The following is a 16,259-nucleotide window of genomic DNA, read 5'->3' on the forward strand; positions in this document are numbered from 1 at the left end:
GTTAGTCTGGAATGATGGGAGTTGCACCACATTGGCCACCCCAGCCCTAACTAGAAAGGGGAACATTTTTTGGTTGTCTAACTTCTGCTCTGATATTACTGGGTCTCAGTTAAGTCATGCCCATAATTTTTGGTAGATCTACTCAGAGTATCTTAGCCAGGTTACCATACTCATACCTACAACGAACACTCAATTAAAGGCCAGCTGAAGCCATAAAAGGCAATGCAGCTGGATTACGGGCAGAGCTGAAATAGTCATCGTTTCCCATTAACTCTGATGACACCCGTCCTGCGCCAATCTTTTCTACCACATGGAGAATAATTATCTCCTTTTTTTTAAAAGGAAAATCCAACATCCACTGCAATACAGCATTAGAAAAAAGACATTCTGAATATGAATTCCTCTTCTCTGGAGCTGCTTCACTGTCACATCAACCTGTGGGATATTTTAATACCTGCTAAGCAGATAAAAGTAAGGCAGCTTACACCGCCTGCAACTCCTGGGGGGATTGCAATACACGCTTGCCTGCTCTCCTCCAGGGCTAATGTTTCTTTCAAAGCACACTAAGGCTCAGGGGCCTGTTCCAGATAGACCCAGAATGGGAAAGAGAAATATACGTATTTATTTACCTGGACATTGCCTGATTGACAATCATAGAATTGCAAGAGACCCCAATGATAATCTAGTCCAACCTCCTGCAATGCAGGAATCACATTATTTATAAATGTGGAATTAATGGGTTGCATCCGGTGCTAGCCCTATTCAGATCTACAGAATTTAATGGGTGTGACTAACTTAGCCCTGTTAGAGTAGATCCAATGGAATTAGTTAATTCCAGGCTTAAGCTAGTCATGCCCATTGAATTCAATGGGTCTACTCTGAGTAGGTCTAGTATTGGATACAACCCCCCCCCTTTTTTGGTTGAGTTTAATTTGTAATATTTTATTTCCTGATGTTTAGGAGGATATTCCCTTAGCTGATTACTATGTTTTATGAAGTGAGATTTCGCTTGTGTTGGTTCCCTTGTGGGGAACCAACACAAGGGAAATGGGGTGTATGTGATGCATGCTTTCATGATAAAAGGATGTTCTATTGGTGGCCATCATTGCTTCTTGCAGGAGCAAATTCCACAGTTTAACTATGAACGGTGTAAAGAATGACTTCCATTTATCTGTCCTGTTTTGTAACAGTAAAAGGTAAAGAGACCCCTGACCATTAGGTCCAGTTGCGGACGACTCTAGGGTTGCGGCGCTCATCTCGCTTTATTGGCCGAGGGAGCTGGCGTACAGCTTCCGGGTCATGTGGCCAGCATGACTAAGCCGCTTCTGGCGAACCAGAGCAGTGCATGGAAACACCATTTACCTTCCTGCCGAAGCGGTACCTATTGCTCTACTTGTACTTTGATGTTCTTTCGAACTGCTAGGTTGGCAGGAGCAGGGACCGAGCAACGGGAGCTCACCCCGTTGTGGGGATTTTAACCGCCGACCTTCTGATTGGCAAGTCCTAGGCTCTGTGGTTTAACCCACCCGCGTCCTTTTGTAACAGTAGGCAATGACTAGAGAAAACTGGGTCCCTTTAATTGGAGCATCATATTGTGACATGGGTACTGATAGGAACTAGGCTGCACCTAGTGCTACTACTATAGAAAGGTCTCAGCTCCAGCTTGTTCTTGGCTGGAGCAACTTAGAATCGCAGTGTTGGAAGGACCCCAAGGGCCACTCAGTCCACCCCCCTGCAATGCACAGCTAACGAATCCCTGGCAGATAGTCACCCAACCTCTGTGGAAAAAATCTCCAACAGAGTCCACCAGCTTCAGGGGCCATCTGTTCCACTGTGGAACAGCACTTAGTTCTTCCTGATGTTTAGCTGGAACTCTTGTCATTTGAATCCATTGGTTCAGGTCCTACCCTCTGGAGCAGCAGGGGGGAAAGCTTGCTCTGACTTCCAAGTGATGGCCCCTCAGATATATATCACTTGGCTGCAAGCCTTGGAAGACCAGCTTCCTGCCTTGTAGACCTTTTCCCACCTGGCCTGGCGGGGCCCTGAATGACTCCAGCTACAAAAGCTGAGGCTGCTGAACAGATTCAAGGGGCTTTAGTTGGGAGGGTTGTTGCTATTATTGCTATTAATTTTTTGCACCTTTATTTTAGATCTTATTATGATTTATGTGGAAATCATTTGATCTGGTTTGTATGTTTTATTTATGACAACTTTTAAGAGTTTTTTCATGTTGTAAGCCACCTTGAACATGCCTCAACTATGGAAAGGCAGCATAAAAATAAAATGTTGCATGGATGTATGGATGTAAGATGGCTATCACATCTCCTCTCAGTTTCCTATTTTCCAGGCTAAACATATCCAGCTCCTGCAACCATTCCTCATAAGGCTTGGTTTCTATACCCTTTATCATTTTGGCTGCCCGCCTCTGCACACCTTCCAGCTTATCAATATCGTTCTTAAAGAAGCATATTCAGAGCTCGGTATTCCCCAAAGCACAGCCTCAGATCCAGCCCAACCTCATTCCACCTCGCCTTGTATCCAGCTTTTAAACCTGACCTCCCAAAAATGTTACTGGGAGCAATGAGGGCAGAATGGTGGATGAACCATCCCAGAGGCCTTTGCTTCTGTTTTGTTTTACTGTACTTAATTTCCTGGATATCAAACCTTCCAGGCAACTGCGGGGGGTGGGAGTGGGGGAGCCAGCAGCTTCACATTTTCCACAGCTAAAATAGCTGCCTGGCCAAAACAAAAGATATTTTAATTCAGTGTGATCTGTAATTCTCATTTTTCCAGGTTGCAAAATACGTAAGAGACAAGAGATTAATCCCAGTCTGGGCACAGAGAAAGTCTTTTCTGGGGCCGCACAGAAAAGCTTTTTAAAAACAATATCATAATAATGGTGCAACAAGGTACTAAAACCAAAGATTAGTGGGGGATGAAACCCAGGGATGGGAATAGAAAGTTTTAAACAGTTTAAACTATACTGCTATTATTTCAAGCACTTGGAAAGGAATAAAGGGTACAAATCCCCCCCCACCTAGGATGGTGCACAGTCCATCCAACTCGACCCAGGTTCCCAAATTGCCGTGACCGAGGGAATACCCAAATCTACCAGGATCCAGTCCTTAAATCATTCACTCGCAAGACTAATGCTTAATCAGGGTTTTTAAACTCCTAATTAATGTGATTGGGAAGGGGAAGGAGATGCTGTGCCTCCACCTCCCTGGACACCTGCAGGATTGAACCCTCTGCTCACCAGCTGGTGATCCAATCCTGCTGGGTGCTGCCTCTCCAGGGTGCTCCCTGTGGTGAGCTGGTGAGTGAAGAGGTCAATCCTTATCAGTTTTGAATGCACCCCACATTTCTCTGCTGGAAAAAGGTGTGCTCAGCACAAGCTTCTACTTCCTACCCAAGATAGCATAAGAAGAGCCTTCTGGATTAGGCCAGTGACCCATCTAGCCCAACATCCTGTTCTCACAGATGCCCCAATGGAAACCCACAAGCAGGACCTGAGTGAAAGAGCAACCCTTTCCCCTCCTGTTCTTTCCAGCAACTCATATTCAGAAGCATTTCTCCTCTAACAATGAAGGGAGAGCATAGCCACTGTGGTTAATAGCCATGGTTGCCTTCTCCTCCTCCATGAATTTGCCCAATCCTTCTTTAAAGCCATCCAAGTTGGTGGCTTTCACTGTGTCCTTTCAGAGTTCCACAGTTTAGCTCTGCGCTGTGTGAAGAATCCTTCCTTTTATGTGTCCTGAAATCTTCCAACCTCCACCTTCATGGATTCTAGTCCATGAGTTCTTGCATTATGATGGAGAAAATCTTTTCTCTTTCCACCTCTTCTATGCCTTGCACAATACAGTGGTACATCTGGTTACGAACTTAATTCGTTTCAGAGGTTCGTTCTTAACCTGAAACCGTTCTTAACCTGAGGTACCACTTTAACTAATGGGGCCTCCCACTGCTGCCGCCGCCACACAATTTCTGTTCTCATCCTGAGGTAAAGTTCTTAACCCAAGGTACTACTTCCGGGTTAGCAGAGTCTGTAACCCGAAGTGTTTGTAACCTGAGGTGTTTGTAACCCAAGATACCACTGCAATGCCCTATAACTGTTCTGCAGTGGGTTTTCACAAGACTTGGCCAAAGCCTGGATCTCTGCAAACTGGCCCAAGTTTGGGCTTTGGCCTTCAGCCAAATCTGGTGCACAGCCCTAATTTCTTCACTCGTGAGGCTTCAAGACAAACAGGGCTTTTAAAAGGAATTTATTTTAACTGCATCAAGCATCCCCTTCAAGGGATGAATCTATTTTATGCCTCAAATGCAGAGAGGAAGCCGACAGATACCCAAGATCCTTGCTAAATATTCAGAGAGATTTCTTCAGTTGAGTCACTGTAAAGTGCGTTTGTGTGTCTGTTTTTAAAATCAGTTGGTAAGCAACTAATGTGTTTGTTTCTCACAATGACAGATTTTGGAAACTTGACATCAACTCTCTCCATATCAACATAGTCCAAAACACTGAGTGTGTCAGACTTTGAAGATCCATGGTTCATACCGCAGCTGAAAGTCCTGGGTGGACAATTTTTACCTCTGCGCAATAGGCTCATTTCTTCACAACTCTCTCTATCCTCTAACCAGTCAAGCCATCACAACAAGGGATTATCATTTAAAGTTTCCACCAGGTAGCATATGATCACTTTAAAGGAAGTGTGGTGTAGTGGTTTGAGTGTTGCATTTGGACCAGAGAGACTAGGGCTGGGCAGTATCAGCTTTTCAACATTGCGGTATATCACCAGCCAAACATCACGGTCTGGGGATATACCACGAAGTTGAAAAGACAAGCTGCACTGGCCTCAGACCGTGAGGCACCGGGTAAAATTGCTGCAGCTCTCACTGCGGGAGCTGAGGCGGTTTCACCCCAGCACCTAGTGGGCTGGGACAAGGTGGCTTGTTTGTACAGCTCAGCTGGGGCGCGACAGGGCTCCTGATCCCCAACTGAGCCACCCCGGTATTGTTCCCCCCCGAGTGGGAGACAGTGTCAGGCTGGGGGATCCTTTAACTGCTCAGCTGAGGGGAGTGGCCGAGCAGTTTAAAGATGCAGAGAGAGGAACAAGCTGTATTGGTGCCTCACTGATGCAGCTTTTTTCTCCCTCTGCACAGTATGAGGGCAGACTGGGGTGGAAGAAGTTGCTAGTAGAGGGACTCAGGAGCGGTGGTCATTTCACCAGTGAAGCCAACATCGCAGTCTGCTCCTCATACCAGTCCTGGGTGATATATTGATATATCTCCCAGGCCTAAGAGATACCTTGGTTGAAATCCTCACTCAGCCATGAAGCTCACTAGGTGACTTTAGACTGTACACTCTCCACCTAACCAACATCTAAGAGTTGTTGTGAAGAATAAAATAGAATGCGAGGAGGGAAATAATAATTCTGACTTTGGTAGTCATGGTGAGGATCAAACAAAACTATGCCAGTGTAGCTCTCCTCTTGATCACTAGAAAAATTACGCAGCTCACCAGAAACTTGGGTTGATTGTTTTAAAAGTGGAAGTCAGGAAGCAAAGTTCTACAATCTATACTTCATGCCGAATCGCAATGTACACCCAAATTTTGTACATCATGTTCAGGACCAGTAGGCGCCACACACACACACACACACACACACACACACACACACACAAAAAGAAAAACATAAGAAGAGCCTGCTGTAACGGGCCACTGGCCCATCTAGTCCATCTTCCTGTTCTCACTGTGGCCAACCAGATGCCCCAATATGAAGCCTGCAAGCAGGACTTGAGCACAAGAGGACTCTACCCTCCTATGGTTTCCAGCACCTGGTAATTCAGAAGCATAGCTACCTCCGACTATGGAAGCAGAGTGTAGCCATTGTGGCAAGTAGCCATTGATAACCATCTTCTCCTTGAATCTGTTCAATACTCATTTAGAGCCATTCCAGTTGGTGGCCATCATTGTCTTCCATAGCTTAACTGCACTGTGTGAATGAGTCCTTTCTTTCCATCTGTCCTGAATCTTCCAACATCCAACTTCATTGAATGCCCATGAGTTCAAGTGCTATAACAGAGGAAGAAAAACTTTTCTCCATCCCCTTTTTCCGCGCCACACATGATTTCATAAACTATCATGTCGCCTCTTATTCACCGTTTCTCCAAACTGAAAAGCCCCAAATGCTGCAACTCTTCCTCACAGGGAAGTCACACCATCTCCATCATCATTTCAGTTGGCCCTTTCTGAACCTTTCCGATCTCCATGATATTCTTTTCAGTGAGGCAATCAGAGAAGGCCCTCTGTCCTTCTTTGCACCCACAAGGAAGCTACTCCACACTCAATGTCTCACAAAAGGATAATGGCTGCCAGCATGACATCAGCTGAGCTCTCTCTGCGTGTGCAAAACACAATGACTCATGGTGCAATCCCAACGATGGAGCTGCCTTGGACATGAGCAGATGTTTTAAATAATCAAAACATAAAGCACTGCAATAGATGCATCCCAAAACAAGCGGGGGGGGGGGGGTTGAGGGTGAGGCAGGACCGAGCAGCTTGTGCTGCTGTATTGAGCAAGGATCATGTGAAATATTTTGCTCATGAAAGGTTCCATTAAAAAAATAAAAATGAAAAAGCCTCATTTGTATTGAAGAAACAATTGGTTAATTGTCCCCACAAGGCACTGTTTGGATTTACTAGTCAACAGACGAATAATCTTGGCTGGAGCTGGAGCAAACACTTTGGCTGATTATTTATGGACATTTCCTGCAAACCTCTTTGAAAATCAAAATGAAAAACAAAATTAAGGAAAGCACCCCTGCATTTTCCAGTCAATGGGTCGTGACTCTCAATTTCAGTTTCTGATCGTTTGTCTGTTAATCTTAAATGCAGCAGCTCTCCATATCTCCACATTGGATTGCAATCAAAAACTTTTAACCTCAAACTTAGCAGGGATGGTGCCTGGTTGACTTCCAGTGGGAGGGAGTTCCACGGAGTCAGGCCCATGACACTGAAGGGTATGCTTTATCGTTGGCACAAATTATGCTTCTGGCCCAAGTGGGGTCACTAATAGTTGCTTCACAAATGAGCTCATTGATCAACTCAGGACGTACAGGACAAGGCAGCCCTGAAGGTAATATGAATCAGCACTCATGGAAATGTGGATTCTGAGATGTGACAATAATAAGAACCCTGCCAGATCAGGCCAGTGGTCCACCAAGTCCAGCATCCTGTTCTAACTATGGCCAACCAGGTGCCCATTATGGAAAAGCCAGTAGCAGGATTCAAGAACAAGAGCACCCTCCCCCTGCCCTGCAGTTTCCAGTTTTCTTAATTCAGAAGCAATACTGTCTCTAACCATGGTGGCAGAGCATGGACATTGTGGCTGGTAGCCATGCCATATAGGCAAAGGACAACTATCTGGGGACAGGAATGACATCAGCCTCTCCCCCTATACACACACACAAGCTGAGGTCCATTTGAGCCTACTCTTCATCAGCCACATCTATAATTCTCCCTATTTTTGGATCAAAGCCCTTCACACAACAGTGCAAAAGGGATCACAGGTACAAGGTCTTCAGAACAATCCATGCACACAAAGGGGTGGGGCGGGGAGACACATTTCTCCACAGACACTTGCTCATCATGTAATGGATTCACTGGGACTTGAGCCAGGTAAGAAATAACCTTCACCATGTTTCTCCTTCCTCTGCAGCAACGGCAGACAGATGAATAGATCCAACGCTCTGGTCCATCTGAAGAGGGTCTTTCACTTTCAAACTATTAACCACAGGTAATATGACTTGGCCACTGGATCAGGTCAAAAAGGTACCATCCAGTCCAGAATCCTGTTCTCACAGTGGTCAACCATTGTGGGAAGTCCCCAAGCAAGAAACTGAGTGAATGGTTGTTGCTCAGTACAGTGGTACCTCGGGTTAAGAACTTAATTCGTTCTGGAGGTCTGTTCTTAACCTGAAACTGTTCTTAACCTGAAGCACCACTTTACCTAATGGGGCCTTCTGCTGCCGCCGCTGCATGATTTCTGTTCTCATCCTGAAGCAAAGTTCTTAACCCGAGGTACTATTTCTGGGTTAGCAGAGTCTGTAACCTGAAGTGTACGTAACCTGAAGCATATGTAAACCGAGGTACCACTGTGTTCCGAGACAGACTAACTTTGAAGATGGAGGCTCCTTTCTTAACTACCATTGTGAAGAAGAGCTCTGTGGGATCAGCACAAAAGGCCATCTAGTCCAGCACCCTGTTCTCACAGTGGCCAGCTAGATGCTTCAAAGAGTAAGTCAGCAAGCAGGACACGGGCTCAACAGCAACGCTCTCCTCACTTGTTATTATGAATAATAATGATGATGTTGTTGAAATTTTAATGTGTCCCCACACAAGAGTTTTTGGAATTGCTGGTATGATTTTAAAAATGACAATTTTCTGCATTCCCGTCCCGTTCTCTCAACTGGTCCAGCAATGTGGAAAAGAAACCTGTCAGAACAATAATCCAGGCAGGCCTCAGACGTCAGAGGGAAGAAGCTAATGGCGCAGATCTCCCCCACCCCCACCCCAGCTGTGGGCCTGTACTGAATTCCACGTTATTGTCTTCAAGAAAGGCCCCTTTGATTTTAGTCGTTTGACTGTTTCCAGTCAGATGAGGCCTCGACACAATGTTCAATGGCACGTTTTCTATCGGTTGCTCTGTTGTTAATAACCCAGGGCTGTTTATGTCAGCGGGGTCAGACATGGGACGCGTTAAAAAATGTTATACTGGGCCATGTGCTGTAGTCAAGGTAGAATTCGGACCACTGCGATGGGCATTCTAGAACCGGGGGTGGGCTAGCCTGAGCTTAATTTCAGGTGGGTCGAGGCCTAGTTTCATGTAGGCAACAAGGAGCGAAAAATCAGGTGTGGACGGAGAGAGAAAGGGGGTTGGTAAGAATGCAAGAGAGAAAAGAGGCTGCCCCCACCCACTTTTCAAATCTGCCCCACCCACATTTCAAATCTGCCCCACCCACTTTATATCTGGCTCCACCCACATGCATCTCTCATGGACATGATGCTAAGTGCTCACAGCGCCACGGACTGAACCCAACATCAGTCATATTCAGAGCAGCCCAGCTGAAAGTAGTGGACTTGAGTCCCTGACTTTCAACTTCCTCTCAGGAGAAGTTTGTTGGATACAACCCCGTGTGAGTAAAAGCAGGAGAGATTAGCCTGCTGTCATGAAATTCCTAAGGTGGATTCCTGAGCCAGAAAGCAAGAGATTCAACAAACCACCCACTCAATAGATATACTGGCGATGAACAAAGGCATCACACTCAAATTCAAACGTCACAAGGTGGGTGGTACTGTTTTGACTCAATCAGAGATTCTAGTCCTCATGGAGGTGATCTAGACGCCAGTGCCTTTCCTCCAGGGCTATCTGGGGTGTATTTTTTTCTGCTGAAAATCTGTGTTTCTCATGGGTGCCATCTAGGCTGCAATCCAAGTCCAGCTACTTGACTTGAGCAATCCACCAGGCCCTATAAAGGCAAGCTTTGGGACCAGAGGCTTCGGTCTGAGCAACTTGCCTTGCTGCAATAGGTTCTTGGAAGACTAAAGCTTGTTTCCTTTGGAACTTGCCTGCCTGCCTGAGATCACACTATTTGCGTCTGGCCCTCCAAACCTCTGGTCTTAGTCTAGCCCAGAAGAGGCAATGGCGTGGCCCTTCAGATGTTGCTAGACTACAACTCCCATTATTCCTAACCACTGACCATACTTGCTGAAGCCAATGGGAATTGGAGTCCAACAATTTTTGGGGGGGGACACACCCATTCCCATCACTGCACCATTGTCCTAGTCTTTCAAGAAGAGCATAAGAGTCTGGCCACTGGATGAGGCCAGTGGCCAATGAGATGCCACTTCTGCCTGGGATGCTACTCTTCCTATGTGCGGGGATTTTTTTTAAATTTTGAAATGGAAGAACATTCCATTCTATGAGCCTTCACTTTCCGGATGAAGTCCGTACACAGTTTGCCCCCCAACAGTTGTAGCTGCTGAAGAATGAGATCTGCCCCCAGGATCGCGTGATGCTGTTGTCCTGGACAAAGGTACCGAAATGTTGACTCTTGGGAATGCACCTGGTGCTCACCATCCATAGTTGGGCTCTGTGTCAGTCCCAACCAGCCACTAAGAGGTGCACAAACCTTTCAAACTTGCTTTTCTGGCTTCACCCAGAAGCCAGGAGGAATCAGATGAAAATAACAAATAGCTGTGGTTCCTTGCATTATAAGGGATTGGACTAGATGACTGCTAGGGGTGCCTTCCAACTCTAGTTCTATGATTCTATGACCTCTGAAGGTATGGACTCTTCTCCATTGGAAGTTTGTGAAGAGAGGTTGCATAGCTATCTTTTCAGGATTCTTTAGCTGTGGTTCCTGCATTGCATGGAAAGTGGACTAGATGACCTACGGGTGACCCTTCCAACTACACAATTCTATGATTCAAAAATGTGGACTTTGCAAGGTATCACTGATGGGCAAATACTGGAATCCAAGTCAGCTAAGAATCCAATTCCTTGGATCGTTACCGGCTGCCAGCCACTGTTTACTTGAGAGAGAATATGTGTGTCATATTGCATTACGTAGCGGAGTTGGTTTATTATTTCAGCCTGTAATCATCCCTTTTACCCTACCGCGAGCTAATTGCACGTTTACATGGAGGAGGAGGAAAAAGAAAGGAAGGAGAGGCAGGAGAATCCTGCCTGGAAACCTGAAACCACTCATTGCCTCAACCCCCCTCTGATCCAGATCATAACCAAAAGCCTCTGTCTCCCACGGCGCCCTCAAGGCGTGAGCCACTGCATTATTTATGCCTTACAGCAAAGGAACAACTGAGAGCCTATGTCTCAAAAGGGCTGCAGCAGGGTGGGACGGTGCAGGGGGGGGAATTGGAAGAGCAGAGAAAGCACGGCTTGCTTTAGCATTCACCAGCTCGAGTGCTACAGCCAAAGCCAGGCGAGGCAAGTCCTTTACAGCCTTTAAGCATCCTTGTAAAACCAGCTGCTGCTGTGGGCACCAGTCGCCAGAGTATGCAGCCTTGCGCCAAGTCACAGGGCCAGTTCCATCTAGCCTCTCTCTCTTTCTCTGCGCCCCCCAACTGCGCGCCACCCCCTCTCTCTGTGCACTACACTCCCTTTCTCTCTCTCATACATGACATGAAAGAGGGAGGGATTCCTCAGTCGTCCCAGTGAGTAACAGCGGGACCCCAGCTTCTGGAGGGCCACAAAAAACCAGGCCTGGCTTCAGTCAGGGGCCTTGCATCAAGTGAGGGTACAGGGTTTTCTTGTTACCTGTCCTAGGCCTTCATGACAGGAAGGGATACCATTCTGAATCAGGGGCAGGGATCTGTTTTAGCCCTCTGGTAGCTGCTGGGATTCCCAACAGCTCCAGCAAGCATGGGCAATGGTCACGGATGACTGCAGCTGTAGTTCAGTGGTATGAAGGGGGCCACTGGTTCCCTGCACCTGCTCTTAAGTACATATATCAGGAAGCAAGGGACCGCAAACAAATTGAGGGGATTGGGGTAGAGATTTGAAGAAAATTGAACCTACCATTTTCCTTTCCTGTTTCAACTCCTGGACATAGCGGGCCAGTTCGGCGGTGATCTGGGAGGTCATGTTCTCCGAAACGACCTCATGCTGTCCTGCGTAGTCGTTCATCTCATTCAAAGTGGCTAAGAAGGCCTGGCAGGACGAATACCTAAAAAAACAGAACAACGCAAGGCGAACCACTCATTTAAAAGGAGAGGAGGAAAAAAATTAATTAAATTTAAAAGACACATTGCCCTTTATCCCTTGGAGATAATCGAGTTCTCTGCAAAGACAACGGCCGGTGTGGACCGTAAAGGATATTTATAAATGGGGTTGGGTTGTGGGGAGTCTACAGTTCAGTAGGCAGAACATTGAACTCTGCAGACAGAAGGTCCCAGATTCAGTAACTGGCACATTTCCCAGAGCTGGAAGACATGTCTCTGAGAACTTGGGATATGGTCAACTGAGGTACCGTTGGGGAAGAGCGGGCCAATGGAGTGACTCAGCATAAGGCAGAATTCAGACAGAACCGTTTTTCAGCCCAAGGGCCACATTGCCGTCTGGGCAACATTCTGGGGGCTGCATGCCAAGGTTGGGCGGGGCCATAACAGAAAGTGGTGGGCAAATTAATGTAATTGAATACTGATTTACCATATTTTTCGCTCTATAGGACGCACCCGACCATAGGACGCACCTTGTTTTAGAGGGGGAGAACAAGAAAAAAAAAATCTCCTCCTCTCTGTGCAGCGCCCCTTCAGCGAAGCGGCAGGAGAAACAGAGCTCCTTCCATTTCTCCTCCCGCTTAGCTGAAGGGGCGCTGTGCCTTAGCTGAAAGGGCACCCACCCTTCAGCGAAAGGAACCCGAAGCCTCCGGAGCACAGCGGGACCTCCCGCTGCGCTCTGGAGGCTTCGGGCGGCTATCTTTGAAGCCTGGAGAGCGAGAGGGATCAGTGCGCACCGACCCCTCTCGCTCTCCAGGCTTCAGTGAGTTCCTGCTGTGCTCCGGAGTTCCTACTGCGCTCCAGAGGCTTCAGGTTCCTTTTGCTGAAGCCAAGGAGCCTGCATTCGCTCCATAAGATGCACATACATTTCCCCTTAATTTTTGGAGGGGAAAATGTGCGTCTTATAGAGCGAAAAATACGGCATTTACAATACGGTAATACACCAGCTGCTCCCTAGAAAGAGGCTGAACATGCACAGGTTCGTTGGAAACTTACTTGTACTCATCTTCTTCTTTGGAGTTCTTTTTGGGTTGGTATTTTTTTGAAAGGTTCCTAAAATAATAATTAAAAAAGAAGCAAAATAAATAAAAATGAAATTTGCAATTGCCAGTGAATTTTCTACCCACCAGCTGTACTCAGTGAAGCTCTACTTTAAGCCACTGAAATTAACGTGCTTAAGTCTGTCATGCCAATCAATTCCAATAGGTCTATGCTGAGTGAGTCTAACTTAAGTGTTATAAATATTTTGTAAGGAGGCAAAAAACCTTCAGTTCTTTATCCAGTTTATTCTGCTGCCCTTCAATTGTTCTGAGGGTACTCTATATAGGGTGCATTCAGATGTAGCAAATATTGCATTAATTTTCCTGATTATCCCATTTTCTGCCCTATTTTCTAATGTTCCTTTCACACTGCAGTACCTGTTTCATTACGGAATGGTGGCACATCACACTAAATTTCATTTACACACTGGTGGGCGCAGCGTGACACAGCGACAGACGTCACTGGACGCCACTGCTCCCCTGCTCTTCCTGCATATGTCAGCTTCTGTCCCCCCATGATTCTACCTCCCCCCCCCCACAAAAAGGGCAGAAAAGAACAGTATTGCTGTTGACTCCTGTGATTTTCTGGGTTAAGGGGACAGCAAACAGACACAGACACACACACACACACACACACACACACACACAGAGAAATTAACATGGAAATGATCACCAAATTCTGCTGTATTCCACTAGATTTCTGGAGGCGGAGTTTACATTGTGGGAAAGCCCAGATATACAGTCATACCTCGACTCCTGAACGCCTTGGGAGTCGAACATTCTGGCTCCCGAATGATAAAAAACCAGAAGTGAGTGTTCCAGCTTTCAAACTTTTTTGGGAAGCCGAACACGTCTGGCATGGCTTCCGCTATTGTTTCTGGCGTGCCTGCGCAATCGGGAACCAATCGGAAGCTGTGCCTTGGTTTCCAAACATTTCAGAAGTCAAACAGATTTCCAGAATGGATTCCGTTCGACTTCCGAGGTATTACTGTAATGTGGAAATCAACAGTTAGGGAAATATTGGGGGTATGGAATAAACTGCTGCATGAATGCAAACGTAGTCATGGCACAATTTGCAAGGATTTGCAAACCTGTCAACATGTGGTGGTGTGGTTAGAGTGTTGGTAGGACCTGGAAGACCCAGGTTCTAGCTCCTACTCAGCCATGAAGCTCACTAGGTGATTTTGGGTCAAGTTGCTGTCCCTCAGCCTAACCTACCTCACAGGGATGTAGGGGGTATCAAAGGAAGAGGGAGAGAATCTTTATACCACCTTGAGCTCCTTGGATATAAATAAAATAAATTTTGTTTACTCTCTGTTTCTCATTTTTTCCAATTTAAAACTTCTTTGCAACCTTTCTACATCATTAGTACACATTTCTCCTAATGTATATGCATCTTTCTTTTATTTTTGCACACACATTTTCCCCATTTTAATGCATTTTGTACATTATTATGCTTCCACATAATATACACATTTTTGTACACCTTTTTTGTTGGAGAACAACATTGAAAAGCTCAGAGAAAGGTGCATTTTTGAAAAATTACAGTGTTTCAGTTTGCAAATCATTGTAGGAAGTCCAGATTTTGTAGGCTTGCATTAAATTGAAAATTCCCCCAAATTCCCCCCCACCCGGCCGCATCCCTGAATACAAAAGCACACATGAAGCGACGACAAAAGCTAAAACTTGCAGCCAAATCTCAGCACAGAGATTTGCCTTCTAAGTTACAGGAGCTTTCTCCCACCTCTCTCTACTTTCCCAGAAACTGATGCAAACCTTATAAATATGCAGACCGGATAGCTCATAAATAAGCTCTCTTTTCACAAGACTCTAAAAGGAGAACTTGAATGACAGCAAAGGCCAAAGGAGAATTTATTGTGCAGTTTAGTACCAAAAAAATTGTTGCATTGTTGTGTTTTACTTTCACAAGTCTGTTTTATCCCCAAACTGCAGCAAGTCAATACCAATTTTTTTGGCATTGCTTCCTTCTTTCTAAATCTCTTGTATTCTTTATTTCCCCTTTCGCAATAGGATTTCTGATATCCAAACAAAATCAACAAGTTTTTCCACTGGAGAGAATTTTGTTTCACCCCCCCTTTTTTTCTGGGCTCTCTAACTTGTGGCAAAATCGCAGCAAATGAATTCTGGGAAAGTCCAAGTAATTTCCACAGATGCATTTTTATTAAACCCAATTCAACCTCCTTCTGTTTCCAACATTTGGAGGAATGGATGGGCAAAACACTGCAGACCAAAATATAACTAAAAGTACACCACTTAAAAATTTGAAACTAAGGTACAAAATCAGAGGAGGAAGACACAGTTATTTTGTAATTCCACCTGCCACATGATTTTAACTTGCAACTTTTGAATTGCTTTTTCAGATGTATAAATTTTGCCAATTTAGAATACTGTAGAAAGTATGATACAGAAGAAAAAAAAATGTGCAGCTTTCAGTGTTCTACGTAACTCTTTGCCTTTTCCTCTGTCTAGTGAAACAAATAACAGAGAGAAATAAATAAATAAGAAAGATATAATATAATATAATATAATATAATATAATATAATATAATATAATATAATATAATAGCAGAATGTTATCCTTATGGATATCTGTCCATTTCAGGCTCCCAATTTTCCCGTTTAGTTCCAGCCAACATTTCCACATTGGTTTCTAATTTATTTACTTATTTCAAAGAAGGTCTCGTGAAAATTCATCTGCATGAATCTTAGTATGAATTTCTCCTAATAAATACATTTGTATGCTGCTTTTCCTAATGTACACTTCCTTGGAAGAAAAAGAATTCCTTACCCATCCAGCTGGGTTGCCCCAGCCACTCTGGGCAGCTTCCAACACATATAAAAGCATAATAAAACTGGATCCTGCTACCAAATACATGATGAGTCCCTTTAGGGAAGGGTAACCTTCCCAGGAATTGGGAAGGGTGTTCAACTGGTTCTGCCCCACAGGTCAAAGCAATTTCTCCCAATATAATGCACATTAGTATGCTACTTTCACTAATTATATGCAATTATATGCACACTTTACATGCATCTTAGCACACATTGCTTGGCTGGAGAATCACCTTGCAGAATTTGGAAAAGTGCAAAGGGGGTGGGGTGGGGCTGCAGCTCAGTGTCAGAGCCTTAAGAAGGTCCCAGGTTCAATTCCCAATGGCATCTCCAGGTTGGGCTGTCTAAAACTCTGAAGAGTCACTACCAGTCATTGCAAAAAAATAGCTAAATGGACCACTGGCTCGTTACTTAAATCACCACTTTCTTTAGCATCCTGATGACTAGAATCTCATTTTAGTTTGGATGCAGAAGCACCATACCTCGATGGTACAAGCTTCTGCTTTGCATGCAAGTGGATGCCTATGTTCAATGCCCTGTCTCCATGTAGGGCTGGGAGAGACTCCTGTCTGAAA

At 45.3% G+C, this 16,259-nt stretch overlaps 1 protein-coding gene across 29 annotated transcripts in view; it reads right to left on the reverse strand.

Annotated features, from left to right (window-relative positions):
* FNBP1 (formin binding protein 1) overlaps positions 1–16,259 on the reverse strand; it is a 118,403-nt gene that overhangs the window by 53,327 nt on the left and 48,817 nt on the right. For all 29 annotated transcript variants that reach the window (XR_014543836.1, XR_014543837.1, XR_014543838.1 and 26 more), the window contains exons 3-4: positions 12,791–12,847; positions 11,595–11,742 (exon numbers count right to left, since the gene is read on the reverse strand). Coding sequence is in view for 21 of the 29 variants with exons in the window: in XM_083596362.1 (XP_083452488.1) it covers positions 11,595–11,742; positions 12,791–12,847 (205 nt within the window). In the remaining 8 variants the exon portion in view is untranslated. The remainder of the gene's footprint in view (positions 1–11,594; positions 11,743–12,790; positions 12,848–16,259) is intronic.

This window comes from Podarcis filfolensis, assembly GCF_964270895.1.
Source record: "Podarcis filfolensis genome assembly, chromosome: Z".
Taxonomy (NCBI): domain Eukaryota; kingdom Metazoa; phylum Chordata; class Lepidosauria; order Squamata; family Lacertidae; genus Podarcis; species Podarcis filfolensis.